Here is a 19,158-nt window from a genome sequence, read left to right as displayed (position 1 = left end):
CTTATTTAAAGTTTTAAGTATATGATTGTTAAACTTGGGAGACATTTTGCACTGTCCCGTCAATCATCGGAGCAGTCATACTCCCAATAATAGTTGTCTGTAGCTAAATATACTGGTCCTGGCCTGTGGGCTAATGCTAATTCCTAAGTTCCAAAGCAATTTATAGCTATTAATTTTGACATAATCAGTAAAATAACAACTCAAGCTTACAAAAGATTGCTGCAATGGGAAGTTCCGTCTTCAAGGCATCTCCCATTTGGATTACTGGTGCTGTGGAGTTATGCTTAGCGATGTACTGGTGTATTATGTTGTCTGTGAATAACATAGAAACATAGAAGATAGGAGCAGGAGTAGGCCATTCGGCCCCTCGAGCCTGCTCCGCCATTCAGTGAGAACATGGCTGATAAGCAGCGGGAGGACTGGTCTTGTTGCACATCATATTTCTTTCTGACTTGTAAGACTGTTCTATTTCTTTGTTTTAGGACCCGCCTGTCATTTTGCTGAAGAAAAAGAAGTTGAGGAAGCAGTGTGTGGACTTCAGTGAAGGCTTTCTCTTCACCGAGAAGGATGGGGAATATGACGACAGCTGGATGATGGCAGATGTCTTGAGCCAACTGAAGAAGAGTGTGAGGATCTGTGACCCTATCTTGACTACAGGCTGCAGTTACCCTAACCTTCTTGAATAAATACCAGATTACATTTAGTGTTGCAGCATTCACAGTTTCTGCTGTAGTGATGCGAAGCTCTAGCCCAGAAATGCTGCCAGTCATACTGTTGAGCGCTGGTGTTCAAAAAGTCCCTGTAATCCTAGTGAATAGGCCAATGTGGAAGCTTTCTTTCTGTTTGCTTCTCTGCTAAGTTAAGGGTAATGTGGGATTAAAGAAGTGTGATGGAGGGTATCTGAAGTGTGTTGATGAGTGGGTGTACATGCCCCATATCACATGCCTCTTTTTGAGGCAGTAGGTAAGTCCCATTGGTTTATTATGTCCCCTGTCAGAGCACTTGCTGATTGTTTGGCAGGAGATGACCAGGAGTTTCAGTGCACTGAGCTGGGTGCTTTACTCCTGACTCTTGTTGAGCACTGGGTCACAAAGTGGATGTCGGGTGGAGCCTGGGCACCCAAACTTGGCACCTTGTGATTTGAAGCCAGGGCTTGGCTGTGTTCTGTCGCTCCCCTAAAGAATTTATAGCTGTGTTCTTGAAACAATGCTAACTTCACTTTTCTGCTCAATTCCAGAAAGCGCCAACAACCCTGGATGAAAAGATAGACAAAGTGCGAAAGAAAAGAAAGAAAGAGGTCAGTTGTTTTCAACATATTTGTGAAAGAATTGAGAGTGTCTGAATATTCAGGTGTGGGGAGCTCAGTTGGACATAGAAGCTGTGATCTCCCACAGGCTAAATTTCCTGCCCATTTTTCCTTAACTTTTTTCCCTTTCCATATTTAAAACAAATAAAAATCTTAAGCTGCTGACTTTTCAGGGGGACAGTTTCACCAGGGCTAGCAGTCCTTCAGTACCTTGTCCAAGTGGTCATTCTTCATGTGCAAACCTAGAGAGGAAGGAGGGTTCGCAATCGAAGCTGATCCTTTCCACACAGGTGCATGATCCAGGGGTCACTGGATAGCGGTCAGCAGTGGGAATACTGGTAGATTTTTTCCCTTCCTCGTCCAGTAACACGCCTACTGTTAGCTTGGTGGAGATCAATGAACTGAGCACAGACCAAGGATTGAAGCTGGGACCTTCCTGCTCTGACTGGCTCAGTCCCACAATGACCAGTTCATTTTCACACCGAAGCATTAGCTGACCTTGTCAACCTACAGTGCGGAGTAGAGACCAGGAAGAGTGAGGGTCTAGTGCAAAAGTAAGTGGTGTAGATGGGAGCAGAAAGTTGCAGTGGGACATTGATAAGAACATAAGAAATAGGAGCAGGAGTATGCCATTCGGCCCTTGGAGTCTGCTCCGCCATTCATTGAGATCATGGCTGATCTTCTGCCTCAACACCATTCACCGGCCCTATCGCCATATCCCTTGATACCCCTACTAGTCAGAAATCTATTGACTTCTGTTTTGAATATACCCAATGACTGAGCCTCCACAGTCCTCTGGGGTAGAGAATTCCAAAGATTCACCACCCTCTGTGTGAAGAAATTTCTTCTCATCTCGGCCCTGAATGGCCTACCCTTTATCCTGAGGCTGTGGCCCCTGGTTCTAGACTCCCAGCTAAGGGAAACATTCTCCCAGCATCCATCCTATCAAGCCCTGTAATCATTTTGTATGCTCAATGAGATCCCTTCTCATTCTTCTGAATTCAAGAGAATACAGGCCTAGTTTACTCAATCTCTTCTCATATGACAGTCCCACCATCCCAGGAATCAATCTCGTGAACCTTTGTTGCATTCTCTCTATGGCAAGTATATCCTTCCATAGGTAAGGAGACCAAAATTGTACACAGTACTCCAGGTGTGGTCTCACCAAAGCCCTATATAATTGGAGTAAGACTTCTTTACTCAAATCCTCTTGTAATGAAGGCCAGCATACCATTTGCCTTCCTAATGGTTTGCTGCACCTGCACATTCACTTTCAGTGACTCATGTACAAGGACACCCAGGTCCCTCTTGAGCATCTGCATTCCCCAATCTTTCACCATTTTGGAAATACTCTGCCTTTCTGTTTTTTCTACCAAAGTGGATAACTTCACATTTATCCACATTATATTCCATCTGCCATGTTCTTGCCCACTCACTGAGCCTGTCGAGATCCCCTTGAAGCCTCTTCACATCCTCTTTGCAACTGACACTGCCACCTAGCTTTGTATCATCAGCAAATTTGGAAATGTTACATTTAGTCCCCTCATCCAAATCATTGATATAGATTGTGAATAGCTGGGGCCCAAGCACCGATCCTCGTGGTACCCCACTAGTTACAGCCTGCCATCCTGAAAAAGTCCCGTTTATCCCATCTCTTTGTTTTCTGTCTGTTAACCAATTCTCAATCCATGCTAGTATATTACCCCCAATTCCATGTGCCCTAATTTTGTTCACCAACCTCTTGCGTGGACCTTATTGAAGGCCTTCTGAAAATCCAGATACACCACATCTACCGGTTCTCCTTTGTCTACTCCACTAGTAACATCCTCAAAGAACTCCAATAGGTTTGTCAAACAGGATTTCCCTTTCATAAATCCATGCCCAATCTTACTATTAGTTTCTAAGTGCCCAGTTATTGCATTCTTTATAATAGATTCCAGCATTTTCCCAACTACTGATGTGAGGCTAACAGGTCTGTAGTTCCCCGTTTTCTCTCTTCCCTTCTTTTCTTAAATAGCGGGTTACATTTGCTATCCTCCAATCTGCAGGAACCGTTCCAGAATTTATAGAATTTTTGAAGATGACAACCAATGCTTCTACTATTCCAATGGCCACCTCTTTCAAAACCCTAGGATGTAGGTCATCCGGTCCTTGGGATTTGTCGACTTTTAGTCCCATTAATTTTGCTAGTACTGTTTGTTTTACTAATAATAATTTCTTTAAGTTCCTCATTCTCGTCACACCCTTGGTTTTCTCGTATTTCTGGGAGGTTTTTTGTGTCTTCCTCTGAAGACAGAAACAAAGTATTTATTTAATTCCTCTTCCATTTCCTCATTCCCCATTATAAATTCTCCCGTCTCTGACTGTAAAGGACCTACATTTACCTTCGCCAGTCTTTTCATTTTCACATACCTATAGAAGCTTTTACAATTCGTTTTTATATTTTTTGCTAGTTTGTGCTCATATTCCATTTTCCCTTTCTTTATCAATTTCTTGGCCCCCCTTTGCTGATTTCTAAAAAGATCCCAATCCTCAAGCTGACTGCTTTTTCTGGCAACTTTATAAGCTTCTTTCTTTGACTTAATACTAGCTTTAATTTCTTTTATTAGACATGGTTGGATCACTTTTTTCCTTTTGGGTTTTTATGCCCTAGAGGAATATATGTTTGTTGCAAATTATGCATTATTTCCTTGAATGTTAGCCGTTGTATGTCCACCTTCATACCTTTTTAGTGTAGTCTCCCAATCTACCATGGCCAACTTGTCCCTCATACCCTTGTAGTTTCCTCTGTTTAGATTGAAGACCTTCATTTCAGATTGGACTACATCACCCTGAAACTTAATGTAAAATTCAATCATATTATGGTCACTTGTCCCTAAAGGCCCCTTTAGCACAAGATTATTGATTAGCCCTTTCTCATTACACAGTACCAGATCCAGAATAGCCTGTTCCTCCACATACTGATCCAGGAAACCATTTCGCATGCATTCCAAGAACTCGTCCTCCACACCATTAGTGGTACTTTGATTTGCCCAGTCAATATGTAGATTAAAGTCCCCCACGATTACCGTATTGCCCTTGTTACATGCACTTCTAATCTCTTGATTGATACTGTGCCCTACATTACCATTACTGTTTGGTGGCCTATACACAACTCCCACCAATGTTTTCCGCCCTTTGCTGTTTCTTAGCTCCACCCAAGCTGATTCCAGTTCTACATCACGATCTGCCAAGCCATGATCTTTTATCTCTACCGTACCAATCTCATCCCTTATTAACAGTGCTACGCCACCTCCTTTTTCTTTTTGTTTGTCCTTCCTAAATGTTAAGTACCCTGGAACATTCAGTTCCCAGCTTTGGTTACCCTGCAACCATGTCTCTGTAATGGCAATTACATCATACCCATTTACTTCTAATAGTGCCATTAATTCATCCACCTTGTTGCGAATGCTACGTGCATTTAGATAGATGGGCGTGAGTGGGCAAAACTGTGGCAGATGGAGTTCAATATGGGAAGTGTGAGGTCATCCACTTCTGTCAGTTTTCAACATATTTGTCAAAGAATTGAGAGTGTATGAATGTTCAGGTGTGGGGAGCTCAGTTGGACATAGAAGCTGTGATCTCCCACAGGCTAAATTTCCTGCCCATTTTTCTTGAACTTTCTTCCCTTTCCATATCTAAAACTAATAAAAGTCTTAAGCTGCTGACTTTTCAGGGGGACAGTTTCACCGGGGCTAGCAGTCCTTCAGTACCTTGTCCAAGTGGTCATTCTTCATGTGCAAACCTAGACACTTTTGTGCTAAGAAAGACAGATCAGAGTATTTTCTAAAACTGAAAGATTTAAGGGTCCATTTACAGAAATCACTAATAACTAGTAGACAGGTACAAAATATAATTTGAAAGACTAATGGAATGTGTAGGAGCAAAAAGGTGCAAAGTGATTTTACACTTTACTTTGGGGAATTGCTTTTTTATCTCCACATGATTTAATTTTATTTAACTTAATGGGCTCTTTTTCCTAAAGAAACTTCAGGCACAAACCATGGCTTTGTACATCATTTATTATTAACAAATTAGAACATTTTCATTAGAATCTAAACAATATCTTGGGTTTATGCACAAATTAGAATTGCTTTAACCACACAACAACACCCTCTGAATTTCCAAAATGCATAACCTTTAGAAATCCAATGTCTATCTTGTAAAGTCTGTAGGTATTATGGCGAATTAATACACAGACTACAAGAGTAACTTTAACAGGACTTTACTATTCGAAGGTCAGGGCGAATCTGCCCAATAAATCCTGACACAGCACTTATATACCGGTGTGGTCACCGTCGGTATTACAGTATACAGCAGCCAAGATAAGGTAGTGCCACACCTAAAATAGTTCTCTTAAAGGTGAACGGTTACATACAATAGTTCTCTTAAAGGTAGAACAGTTACATACACTACAATCCTCCCTTTTTAGCTTACAACATACTTATTCCCCCATTAAACATAACATCATAACATATATCCAACTTCATGTTAAAACAGTTCACAGATGTAGTCTCTGCGGAAACAGTTCACAGATTCAGTCTCTGCGGGAAACAGTTCATAGATTCAGTCTCTGCGGAAAACAGTTCACAGATTCAATCTCGGTGGATGCGCCTTCCGTGCTTCTTGACTCGGTCCTGACAACACCTCAGTGGTGTAGCAGTTCCCTGTGGTGTAGTCGGTTCACGTTGCTGGAGTGACTCATCCAATAGTCCCTCACTGGACTTAACAGCTTGAACTTCCGTCCTTCTGAACCAGCATTGTTGGCTTGTAAAAACTTGAGTACCTTGGGAAGTTTTTCTACTTCCAAACTGATTTGGCTCTGTTCGAAGGGACCCCGTGCGTGATCTAGTAGTGATGATGATGGTCCAGATGATCATCATCTTCTGCTTCGTCTTTTCCTTTTCTGCTTCTTGGAGACTCTCTGGGCTCCACTGTCAGCTGCCAGCTGCATGCACAGTTCCTCCTTCTCGTCCTCCTTTTTCCGTAGTAGCGCCACCATCTCCCGATGTTCCTTAGACTTTTTGTGATTCTTCATGGTTTCTGCACTTTGGGAGTTTTCATCACAAGCTGGGCAGAACAGGTCACCGTAATATTCGATGTCGTCCAACAGGTCATGGTAATATTCGGTGTCATCTTGAGCTAGGCCAGTGAGAGGGTCTTCTATTTCCTCCATACCCAGCTGGACATTAGCCAGCTTTTGTTCCAAATCCAGACATCTTTCCTGAAGAGACTTCTTCAGGCGTTCAGCTTCATCCAGCTTTTTCTGGGCTTCCTGCAAGTCTTTTACTAATGACGTCATTTGTGATTTCAATACTTCAACTTCATTCGGAGATTGGTTGATCGGACTATTCAATCCCTCTACTGCAGCAGCTGTTTCAACCTTCTGTTGTTCAACATTGACGTGAGTCAGCGTACTTTTGGCATCCAAGGGTTGCTCTGCTGCCATCTTCTCAGTCTGTGTTGCAACCTCAGCTATTTCAATAACTTTTGGGAGCTCCAAACCCCTCTCCTTTGAAGATTTAAACTCCTGTTCAATTTGTTCCCATTTCAGAGTCTTGTCCTTCAGCATATGAAGGAGTTGGCTGACCGTTAACTCCAAACCCCTCTCCTTTGAAGATTTAAACTCATGTTCAATTTGTTCCCATTTCAGAGTCTTGTCCTTCAGCATATGAAAGAGTTGGCTGACCGTTAACTCTTCTGACCTCATACGTTTCCCAGTAGCTGCAGGGCTGTTTATAACCTTGCCCTGGGGCTCCTTTGCTGTTTCTACTTCGCCATCATCCGCAGCCTCCACCATTCGAATTTCCCCACTTGAATCGTCCGCTGATGCTGCACCCAACTTCAGTAGGAGCTCGGAGTTCATGGCGACCAAATCAGTCTTTTCTGCCTGCAATCCGCTAACAAGCGCTTTCAGTTGCTGAACCTCTTGCTCCACCAGATTAAAGCACGCACCTTCTGAAACCGAATCAGCTTTGATTCGTTTGGCCTCCTTGCCCCGACGGTTTGTGTGCTCCTGCTCCTTTTTCTCCATCAGCTGTTTCTGTTGTCTTTCCAGGTTCTCCCACTCTGTGTCACAGAACTTTTTCATTGCTTTCATCTCTTGTTCGAGACGGCAACTCAATTGTTCTAATTGCTGTTGTAATTTGAAATGGAGTTGAGTTCGAGCCCAGTGTTCCTCAGAATTGTGCATATCTGTAAACTGGACAGACTCAGAATTCTCTGTCAAACTATGTTGTTGTTGTTCAGTGGAATTCTGTTCTGAAACTTTGTTCTCCTCTGAAGCATAAGCATTTATGCACTCCTTCGTTTTTCCAACCTTAGTCAGCAAGTCCATTTTAAACTTGTCTTTCGCACCTGGGCTGGTCTTATCATCATCCGTTTCAGAGTCTGAGCTGATTGTCTTCACCGAGTTCTCACTCATTATTGCTTTTAAATAGTGCCATTCCATGTTTATTTCCCAGATCCACTCCCGTCCCAGAAGTGGTGGACCTCCCTCAGGTAGTACATATAAATACATTCCTTGGTGTTCTTTGCCCCTGTCTCTCACCTTGACTTTTATCTTTCCCATGGGGTATACTTTCTGCCCCGTGTATGTCTGCAATACGATCTTGGTATCTCTCAAGGGTATGTGTGAGAATAGCCGGTTGTAATCCCTTCGATTTATGACTGATAGGGCTGATCCTGTGTCCAATTCCATTTTCACTTGGACTCCGGCTATTTTTAGCATGACCCAGATAGTTTGCAGGTCAGCTTCCTTACTCACATTGTGAATTCTCAGACTACCCAGTTCCTGAACGGTTGAGTCTGAATCCGAATTCTGTTCATCTGAACTCTTCTCAGCCACCTTGTGTACCTTATTGTACTTTTCCTGCGGTGACTTTTTTTTGTTGTTGTTGGTCTTCTTTCCTGACCGGCATACCTTAGCTATGTGACCAAGTTTGCCACATTTTCTACATTCCTGGTTTTTAAACCAGCATTGGTTCTGGTCGTGTGTTGTCTTCCCACAACGATAACATTTCGATGTACCCGAAGTAATTTGATCCACACTGAGTACCGCTGCCTTCAGCTGCATTTCCGCTGTGCCTCTCGCTGCGGCTTCGTGCGATGCTGCAATAAGGACAGCCTTATCAAGTGTGAGATCGTTCTCTTCTAGCAGACGCTTTTGTGTTCCTTCCTTCGACAACCCGCACACGAACTTGTCTCTCAATGCCTCTGTCAGATTTTCCCCAAACTGGCAGTATTTCGCTAGTCTACGCAGTTCGACCAAGTATTCCGCGTTGCTTTCCTCTTTCCGTTGCGTTCTCGCATAGAATTTGAATCGTTCCGCCAACATCAGTGGTGTGGGGTTCAAATGATCCTTCAGGACAGCAACAATATTAGCGAAAGTCTGATCCGCCGGTTTAGCTGGTGATAGAAGATGCTTCAATAGCCCGTATGTCTTTGCCCCCATTGCGTTTAATAAGGTGAGAGCTTTATCATCATCTGCTATCTTATTGGCCTCACAATATATCTCGATACGTTCTACGTACGTGGCCCAATCTTCCACCTCGGAATCGAAGTTGTTGATGTTACCATGCTTAGGCATCTTCACTATCTCTCTATCTTTCTGCGAAACAAACACGAAATTTTTCTTTAACTTTTTATTTTCAAAATGGCGGTTTCCCGCACTTGTCTTCTTCCCCCGCCTACTTTCAAAATGGCGGTTTCCCGCTTCTGTCGTCTTCCCCGCCTACTGGCGGCTTCCCGCGTTTCTTCCCCTGGCGGGAGGGGTAAGCTTTTCCCTCGGGCGACGACCGCTGGCTTTCGGGGTTCACAGCCTGCGCGTCAGCTTCAGTGCGTTCCTTGTTCCCTTTTCTCGGCAGGGCAACCGGCGCTGGGTACAACCCGTTGACGGCGAACAGTTTCAGCCGCTGGGCTGGATCTTGCTCAGTCTCCCTCGCTCTGGCTCTGTTGTTCCCTTTTCTCGGCAGGGCAACCGGCGCTGGGTACAACCCGTTGGCGGCGAACAGTTTCAGCCGCTGGCTGGATCGCGCTCAGTCTCCCTCGCTCGGGCTCTGTCTCTCCCGCTCGCTCGGGCTCTGTCTCTCCCTCAGCGGCTTCCAATCGCGCCTCCCAGCCCTCTCGCAGTCCGGTGCTTTCCTCCCCGGCTGCGGCTGAGTTCTCCGTGATTTATTTATTTTTATATCTTCCCGCGCCTTACGATCCCGGTCGCAGCGCTTCGTGGCCTCGGTCGCTGCCCGGCCTTTTTCACTCCAATCGCGCCTCCCAGCCCTCTCGCAGTCCGGTGCTTTCCTCCCCGGCTGCGGCTGAGTTCTCCGTGGTTTATTTATTTTTATATCTTCCCGCGCCTTACGATCCCGGTCGCAGCGCCTCGTGGCCTCGGTAGCTGCCCGGCCTTTTTCGCCGGTCGCGGTCTAGCTGTCTCACGACGCCGTTGCGTCTCCCAGCCCACTTGTACCGCGGCTTCCGTGCTCCACGCTGCCCCAGTCTCAGCGCCTCTGGGCCCGACTTCTGTCCGGCTCCTTTCCCCCGACCGTGGTCGAGTTCACCGCCCTTATCCTCCGTTTATTTTCCCTTTACTCACAGTCACCGTGGCCGACTTGCTTCTCGTGCTGATCGGCTCACTCACCACCGTGGCAGAAGGGACAATCAGTGCCTGTTGCTGATGGAAGGCTTCGTGTATGAATTCTTCCTTCTTCCTTGCTCTGCAGGCTCGAGTTTTCTCTCAGCAGAACGACGAGGGCGGGTGCCTCTTCTCGACGCTCGTTAACTGCTTCGGAATTATTGTTGCCGCAGGGTAAGATCGAACTCGTCGCCACTGTAAAGTCTGTAGGTATTATGGCGAATTAATACACAGACTACAAGAGTAACTTTAACAGGACTTTACTATTCGAAGGTCAGGGCGAATCTGCCCAATAAATCCTGACACAGCACTTATATACCGGTGTGGTCACCGTCGGTATTACAGTATACAGCAGCCAAGATAAGGTAGTGCCACACCTAAAATAGTTCTCTTAAAGGTGAACGGTTACATACAATAGTTCTCTTAAAGGTAGAACAGTTACATACACTACATATCTTAGACTAACCCCATAACGAACGTCATATACTCATGGTTGGCTCAAGCTTGTCGGGAAGATTGGTAATAAGCAGTCAAGAAGATATTAGGTGAGGTGGCACCACCAGAAAGCGAAAGGCGAGGGTGGAACAGTTGCTGTGGAGCTGTGTCTCATTTGTCTAGCTTTTTAAAAGCTCTTTTTAGCCTACTACCAACCTCCTGAGACCGTGGCTTATCAACAATAGGTTCCAACAAATATCATCCACGATTGATTGACACACTTGTTTTCTCTCTCTGTCCACAACCTAACATACGCAGGTGTTCAAAATGATCTCCAGCTGGCCCAGACTCGTTCTTGTTGCTATGGTGATCTATCCTCTGTTGTGTGGTCTTTTGCAATGTGTCCACAACGTAACCAAGTTAAGTCTGCAGGTGTTCAAACGACTTTTTTAGTCCTTTTCCCACAGACATGCTGGAGCTGATTTTAGTGTCAGACTTTCATCACTGCAAATCTCACGGGAGCTAGAATACAAAGTGGAGGAAGTTATGCTACAGTTGTATAAAGCTCTGGTTAGACTGCATCTGGAGCACTGTGTTCAGTTCTGGGCACTGAACCTCAGGAAGGATATACTGGCCTTGGAGTGGGTGCAGCGCAGATTAGCCAGAATGTTACCGAGGCTAAAATGGTTACATAGAATGCATTGCATAGAATTTTACAGCACAGAAACAGGCCATTTGGCCCAACTGGTCTGTGCCGGTGTTTATGCTCCACACGAGTCTCCTCCCACCCCTCTTCATCTAACCCTATCAGCATATCCTCCAATCCTTTCTCCCTCATATGCTTACCTAGCTTCCACTTTAAATGTGTCTATGTAGAGCAGTAACCATGCGCTCTCTGACAATCTGCTCCTCCTGTATTACCCTGCGGTGCTGTCAGTATCTCCCCCCGGGGTTAAATTATGAGGACAGGCTGCATAGACTAGGCTTGTATTACCTTGAGTATTGAAGAAGGGTGATCTAATTGAGGTGTTTAAGATGATTAAAGAATTTAATAGAGTAGATAGAGAGAAACTATTTCCTCTGGTGGCGGAATCCAGAACAAGGGGGCATAACCTTAAAATTAGAGCTAGGCTATTCAGGGGTGATGTCAGGAAGCACCTATTCACACAAAGGATAGTGGAAATCTGGAAAACTCTCCTCAAAAAGCTGTTGAGGCTGGATGTCAATTGAAAATTTCAAAACTGAGACTGAAACTGTCGGCCGGCACGGACAAGATGGGCTGAATGGCCTCCTTCTGTGCTGTAAATTTCTATGATAGATTTTTGTTAGGTAAGATTATTAAGAGATACGGAACCATGGTGGGTAAATGGAGTTGAGTTACAGATCTAATTGAATGGCAGAACAGGGTCGAAGGGCTGAATGGCCTACTCCTGTTCCTATGTTTCTTTGGACAGGGTAAATGGATTCAAGGGATAATTTTATTTATTTCTGTGGTGAAGGGCTTGAGCGTTAGGCATAAACGCTTTTGTGCCCAATGTATTTTTCTTGATCTTAAAGTCTCTTTTATATTCTTTTCCTCAGGCCATTAAATGGCAGAGACCCTGATTCCAGACTTGCTTTATGTCCACATGCACCCCTCAGCAAGGTTCACTGGATAGCAATCAGGAGTATAAGCCCTAGCCAAGTTCTCTCTTTTTCCTTCCCCCCCCCCCCCCCCCCACCAACCCCCCTGCCCCAAACCAAGGCTGAGGATATTTATAGCAAAAACAAAATACTGGAAATCTGAAATAAAAGCAGAAAATGCTGGAAATACTCAGTAGGTCAGGCAGCATCTGTGGAGAGAGAAACAGTGTTAACGTTTCAGGTCGATGACCCTTCGTCAGAACTAGAAAAAGTTGGAGATGGAACAGGTTTTTAAGCAAGTGTAGGGGCAGGGAAAGGAGGGAGGGAAGGAAAGAACAGAAGGGAAGTTCTGTGATAGGATGGATGGCAGGAGAGATTAAGAGACAAACGGGATAATGGTGCAAGTCAAAAGGAGATGGTAATGGGACAAGTTAAGAAACAAAAGATGACTAGATTAAGTGTAAATGGCAATGGCAGAATCATCGACAGCTGCCAAGTGAGAGAGGAAAAAAAAGATAGGGGCAGAGGTTATGGTCTGAAATAGTTGAACTCTTTGTTGAGTCCGGAAGGCTGTAAAGTGCCTAATCAAAAGATGAGGTGCTGTTCCTCGAACTTACGTTGAGCTTCTTTGGGACAGTGTAAGAGTCCGAGGACGAAGGGGTCAGAGTGGGAGTGGAGCGGTGAATTAAAGGGTCAGGCGACCGGAAGCTCGGGGTTACCCTTACGGACTGAACGGAGGTGTTCTGCAAAGCAGTCACCCAATCTGCGTTTGGTCTCCCCAATATAGAGGAGACTGCATCGTGAGCAGCGAATACAGTATACTAAATTGCAAGAAGTACAAGTAAATCACTGTTTCACCTGGAAGGATATTTATAGCACCTTTCTTGACTGAGATTATCTAGCTCAGTACAAACCAAGATAAAAGCTGGGACAGTGAGGTCAGTTCCTCACTGGATAAACTTCCCGAACAATTCGGAGAGCATGGCAAATTAAGGATCTTTCAGCAGAAGTTGAGGTCCCTGCTCTGATTTTGCATATGGCTCTAGAAATGGATGTAAGTTGGGGAGGAGAAGTGATCCTTGAAGGATGCTGCTGGGAGAGGGAAAATGAGGAGGGATAGCAACAAACTGAGAGGAAGAATGACTTGTATCTGTCTCTGCTTTTGGTTTAAACGTTTCTCATTCCTAGGAGAAATCTACAAAAGAAGCAAAGAGAATAAAGACCGACTCTACTGAGGACACTGTGTCCAATCCAGATGCGATAGAGGAAGACGAGGAAGAACTGGATGAGGCGGAGGCTAATGGTGAAGCGGAGGAATCGGATGGAGAAGAAGAGCCAGAGGATGAGGAAGATGATGAGTCGATATCAGAGTTCTCCTCAGGAGATGAGGATATTTTACAGAAAGCAGGTAAGTTAACTGCCTGGTCTTGAGTTAATTGGCTTTGGGTTTCCCTGGTAATATTGTAAAGTTTGTTTCCATCTCTTTATTGATTGTGCAATGTGCATGTTCAGAGACTGACTTAATGCTAATTGTTTCACAGACACATTGAAATTAAAGGGGAAGAAGAGAAAGAAGAAAGCTCCTGAGAATGTGAGTACTTCTGATGTTTTGCCTCCTGTGGTTTGGGGACAATGAGGATGATTGTATTGCTGAAGGCAAGAGTCTGAGTGTCTTGGGGAGGCCTGCAGCAGATGGCTGTTCATGACCCTTAGTAGTGGCTGAGATGATTTTTTTTGCTTTCCTTAATTTTTAGCTTTTGGAACCCACAACTGGGTGGGGAATATTCAACGATTGACTGGAAGAGAGGGGCTCTATGGGAATGGAGAGGCAACTGGAAGGAGGAAAGCAATGGAGGGGCAACTGCAGGGCTGAGTGGAAGGAAGGGAATGAGGGATGGCCAACAGAGTGACGTGTAGAAGGAGTGTGGTATGGGGAGAGTGAATGAGAGGAGGATTAACAGGCAGGAGGAGGGAGAGCAGATGTAAGGAAATGGGGAGGTTGGCAGGTCATTGGGATGGAGTTAGGAGGAATGGAGAGATGGTTGAAAAGATGATTAAACTTGGGGAGGATGAGGAACGTGAAGCTATTTTTGGAGTTTGCAGATTCACACTGCTGTTTGTGCTTCTGTGCAGGAATCGAGCGTGTTCTTCGAGGATGCCCCTCAGTTTGACGACAGTCTGACATTCCAGGACATGAATCTATCGCGACCACTTTTAAAGGTATTGTATGTCACTTGATGAGACATGTATGCGTCAACATGTCTGACTGCCACCATTACCCTCATTTGTCTAGGAAGTGCTTCCCTTTCTGGGAAGGAAGCATTTCCATTTACAGTTTAAATTCTGTGTGTTACTTTCTGCTTGTAAATTGATGAACCTGTTAGGAATGTGCCGATGTGCCCGTGCTCCTGTTGGCTGTTTCTTGTGAAGAATTGGCCTCTTCTGGAAAGTGTGGCCTTGGCATGAGACACTTTCATAAACTGATCTCGCGTCACACAACATGAATTAATAACACAAATTTTCTCCTTCCCAGTAATCTCCCCTCTTGAAAGCACTGACTCTTGCCGGGGTACAATTCCAAATACATCTGTTACTCTTTAGTACCTCACCAAATGGCCATTCCTCATGTGTAGTCCTAGACAATGAGTGACACCAGGTTGGCTGCCTGTTGAATCACAGCCAAGCTCAATCCTGCACTCACCTGACACCTACAGGTGCACTTTTTAACAGGAGAATCTGGATGGGATGTGAACTCTGGCTAATTTTCCCTCCCTAGCCTGGGTACATGGAACAAGACTTCAGGAGGACATAGACAGACTGGTGAAGTGGGTGGACTCATGGCAGATGAAATTTAATGCAAAGAAGTGTGAAGTGATGCATTTTGGAAGGAAAAGTGAAGAGAGGCAATATAAATTAAATGGTTCTGTTTTAAAGGGGGTGCAAAACAGAGAGATCTGGCGGTTTACATACACAAATCTTTTGAAGGTGACAGGACAAGTTGATAAGGCTGTTGAAAAAAGCATGTGGATCTTTGGCTTTATAAATAAAGGCATAGAGTACAAAAGCAAGGACGTTATGCTAAAGCTTAATAAATCACTGATTAGGCCTCAGCTGGAATATTGTGTCCAATTCTGGACACCACACTTTAGGAAGGATGTCAAGGCCTTGGAGAGGGTGCAGAGGAGATTTACTAGAATGGTACCAGAGATGAGGGTCTTCAATTATGTGGCGAGACTAGAGAATCTGGGATTGTTCACCTTAGAGCAGAGATGGTTAAGGGAAGATTTAATAGGTGTTTAAAATTATGAAGAGTTTTGATAGAGTGGATAGGGAGAACTGTTTCCACTGACAGAAGGGCCTGTAACCAGAGGGGACAGATTTAAGATAATTGGCAAAAGAACCAGAGGGAAGATGAGAATTTTTTTTACACAGCAAGTTGTATTGATCTTAAATGCATTGCCTGAAAGGGTGGTGGAAGCAGATTAGTTATTAACTTTATACTTGAAAAGGAAAAAATTTGCAGGGTTATGGGGAAAGAGCAGGGGAGTGGGACTAATTGGAGAGCTCTTTCAAAGAGCCGGCACAGGCACAATGGGCCAAATGGCCTCCTTATGTGCTGTAAGATTCTATGAAGAAGCCGAGGAAGACCAAGGAAGCGCTGGATAGACAATGTCAAGAGTGACTTGTCACAGAAAGAGCTACAGATGACTGAAGCAGCCCGGCTAGTTCAGAACCGACAACAATGGAGTGAATTAATTCGGCCCCATCGTTGCTGCTCAGCTGACGAACGGGAATTTAGTAGTAGTAGTCCGGGGAGTGACTACCACCAATTATTACACTCCACTCTCACCCTGGATTGGATCAGTAACCTGTGGATTGAATCTGGGACCATCTTGGTTTTGTATGACTCCATTCCACACTGGGAAGTGTATTTACAGATAATTTTTCAGTGAAATGTTGCAGTCGTCTAATTTTCAATTTTTAATAAATATCTTTAGTTCTCAAGAAATCTTGGGTCTGTGGTACACCCTCTGATATAACACGTTGTTTATGGCTTCCCAGTAACAGAGAAACTACATAACATGCAAAACACACTTATGTAGGCAGTATTGTACATGTTACTTGTATTTTAATAATCCCAATAGAGTACATTATTGGAATTGTACTGTTTAATTTACTTGTGATTGATTCATTGTCTAACCATGATACTGCTGGACTGCAAAGCTTGGATCCCTGACTCTTGGACAGTTTCTCCTGCCTTTCTAACCATTGTTCCTCTTTCGTGTGACTGTGTTTAGGCAATCACTGCAGTGGGTTTCAAACAACCAACCCCCATTCAGAAAGCGTGTATTCCTTTGGGTCTGCTGGGCAGAGACCTGTGTGCCTGTGCTGCTACTGGGACAGGTAGGTGTTGCTTTAGTTCCTCGCTTGGTAATCTTCAATATGTGAGATGGGCGTGTATTTTTGTGATGATCTCTGCACCAGGAATAGGTACTTGTGGATATAATGTTGTGCCCGATATTTCCTGTACCTGAGCCATGTTGTTATTATTACAGTGATATATATCACAGGTACTCCGTGTACCTGAGATCCATATTCATTGCTGTGATATCATGCAGCAGTTCTTCCAGGGCTACCCACATGTCACATTTTTATATGATTGATGTGTTACATCTTTGCTCATTGGTTGTAAATTGTACAGTTATACCAAGGGCAAAGGTGAGGCAGCATGTTGTGTGGCATCTTTGTGTAATGATGCTGTCAGGGTATGGTGTGGTTTCCAGAGGATAGGTGTGTGCTGTTATGCTAATTGTAGTATTGATATCAGAAGCTGGTCTCTGCTGTGAAGTTGCCAGGAACTGGTGGCTTTCCTGTCCGTCTTGCAGCTGCTATTGGTCATCTGGGTTTGTTCCCCAATTTCTCTCCACCTCTTCTCTGGAGGGTGTTGATTCCGTGGTACTGGCTGGCCTGCACTACCTCATACAGGTAGTCATTGTTCAGGTGAGCTTCGAGAACAAAGGCTGGCTTGCTAGTATCACAACGACGTTTGATCCTGATCTTGCCCTATATCTACAAACACGCACTATCCAGCAGAAGGCATGGGCTAGCGATCAGGAACAGGAACCCTGACTGATTTCCCATCTTCCACCCCCCGGCCCCTTTCCCTGAAGACCAGGCCTCTTTTACCCCTGCTGAGATCAGCTGACTCATCACAGACCAGGTGTTGAACCTCGGTCTGGTGACTGAACAAAAGTAAATGTTCTCTGGGCAGTAAGTGCAGAATTATTGACGAGCAGCGGGATCCAGAATTTCCCCAGTAGTTCTCTGCTTCATGGATGTATGAAAGGGGTAATCAAATCAACTTATAGTTAAAGTGATGGAGGCAAACACAGCCTGGAGGTCTTGTGATGTCAGCATTACTTTTGGATTAAAAACATAAGTAACCTGCTGAGTCCTGTGCCGCACAGGAGGCGGGGGATTAGAGGCTGGACTATATCTGTAGATAACCTGCTGCAACTTGGGAAGAATGGCAGGGGAGAGGTCAGCTGTAAGTGGAAATAATGTTGGGTTTTTGGATCACACCTGAGGCTATAATCCTTTTGCTCCAGCTACTTTCACCTGAGAATCATAAGGCTGGGTGAGGCTGTCCTGTGTAAACATGGTTGTGTCCATTCGCATTTGGTTCCAAACACATTTTAAGCAAGAATACCTCACTTCGATCATTGATAAGAAACAAAACAAAAAAGTTCATATGTTGCCGATCATCTAATCAAGAGATTAAACTCTCACGCACATTGATTTTTTTCTCTCCTTTCATTCCCCTGCTCCGTAGGTAAAACTGCTGCCTTCATGCTGCCAGTCCTAGAACGTCTGATCTATAAACCACGACAGGCTCCTATTACCAGGGTGCTGGTTCTAGTTCCAACTCGCGAGCTTGGCATCCAAGTGCACGCTGTCTCCAGACATTTGTCACAGTTCACATCCATCACAGTCTGTCTCGCTGTTGGTAAGTTTGGACTGTGTGTCTGTCGCAGTCAGAAAACAGATCTTAAGTATAAGGAACCATGTGTACTTTAAGGTTTGAGATGCGTGGCTACTCCTAGATGCTCTTTATAAAAGAATGTGTACCATTATTGTGTTGGCAGTCAGTGCCACAGAGCAGGGGCGGGTGTATGTTATAGTCCCACTTCACTGAGTTCTTGATCTGAGGACGGATATATTGATCCAATGCTGTGATATTTCCCAGGAGAGGAGAATAGAAAATCTGCAACAAGTGGCTTGCTGGGGAAACTCTGACAGCACAGGGTGTTGTTGGCATGTCCCCACTGCCTGTGCTGCACAAGTCTGCCCAAGCAGAGAGAGAGAAGAGGATAAAAATAGAGGGAAACTTTGCCCTAACAGCCCATTCAAAGAAAATACCTTTATTGCATAAGATTTTACAGCTCTTCTAGAATTATAAAATATACTAGAGGATGATGTCAGAGTCTGTACATTGCATAAGGTATGGTTAGCAGCATAGAATGTCTTTACCTAATCTAAATATTCAAGTAAATTTAAAAGATTGTAGCTACTGTTTTTGCTTTTAATGCAAAAGTCCTACTGCAGCCACTACGATTAAACGACTCTTTTGAACAAATAAGTTTCATTTTGCAATAAATCCTAGATACAGCACATGGTGGGAGGTTCCTATAGTGGGACCTAAGCTCCATGGGGTACAAGGCAGCCTACAGGGTTCTGCTTTATTTTATTGCATGGGTAATTGTCTCCCAACAGTAAGAAAGAAGTAATAAAGACAATGTAAGATATGGGATGGGATGGGATGCACTGCTGCCCTTTCATAGGGACGCTTTAGATAACTATCTGAAATGTCCTGTCTGCTTCCAGGTGGACTGGATGTAAAAACCCAGGAGGCATCTCTGAGAGCGGGACCTGATGTTCTCATTGCCACCCCCGGTCGACTGATCGATCATCTTCACAATTGTCCGTCTTTTGACCTTGGCAGCATTGAGGTCCTTATTCTGGACGAAGCCGACAGGTAAGAAGGGACAAAGCAGCCCTGTCCATGGGTAAAGAGGTGGAAGCGAAGGGGCCGAAAAGTTTCTCGGGTGTGTAAAACTGAGGAGTGAAT

The 19,158-nt window shown here is 44.5% G+C and overlaps 1 protein-coding gene across 2 annotated transcripts in view; it reads left to right on the top strand.

Moving 5' to 3' along the window:
* The window catches only part of ddx27 (DEAD (Asp-Glu-Ala-Asp) box polypeptide 27), a 54,261-nt gene that overhangs the window by 12,864 nt on the left and 22,239 nt on the right, over positions 1-19,158 (top strand). For both annotated transcript variants that reach the window (XM_086005212.1, XM_086005213.1), the window contains exons 2-9: positions 483-626; positions 1,238-1,297; positions 13,218-13,437; positions 13,571-13,620; positions 14,163-14,249; positions 16,328-16,433; positions 17,863-18,036; positions 18,915-19,065. In XM_086005212.1, the coding sequence (XP_085861338.1) occupies positions 483-626; positions 1,238-1,297; positions 13,218-13,437; positions 13,571-13,620; positions 14,163-14,249; positions 16,328-16,433; positions 17,863-18,036; positions 18,915-19,065 (992 nt within the window). The remainder of the gene's footprint in view (positions 1-482; positions 627-1,237; positions 1,298-13,217; positions 13,438-13,570; positions 13,621-14,162; positions 14,250-16,327; positions 16,434-17,862; positions 18,037-18,914; positions 19,066-19,158) is intronic.

Source organism: Somniosus microcephalus, chromosome 13, assembly GCF_052327205.1.
Source record: "Somniosus microcephalus isolate GS21.2 chromosome 13, FLI_Smic_1.0, whole genome shotgun sequence".
In the NCBI taxonomy this organism is placed as follows: domain Eukaryota; kingdom Metazoa; phylum Chordata; class Chondrichthyes; order Squaliformes; family Somniosidae; genus Somniosus; species Somniosus microcephalus.
This window is presented reverse-complemented; position numbering and strand designations above follow the sequence as displayed.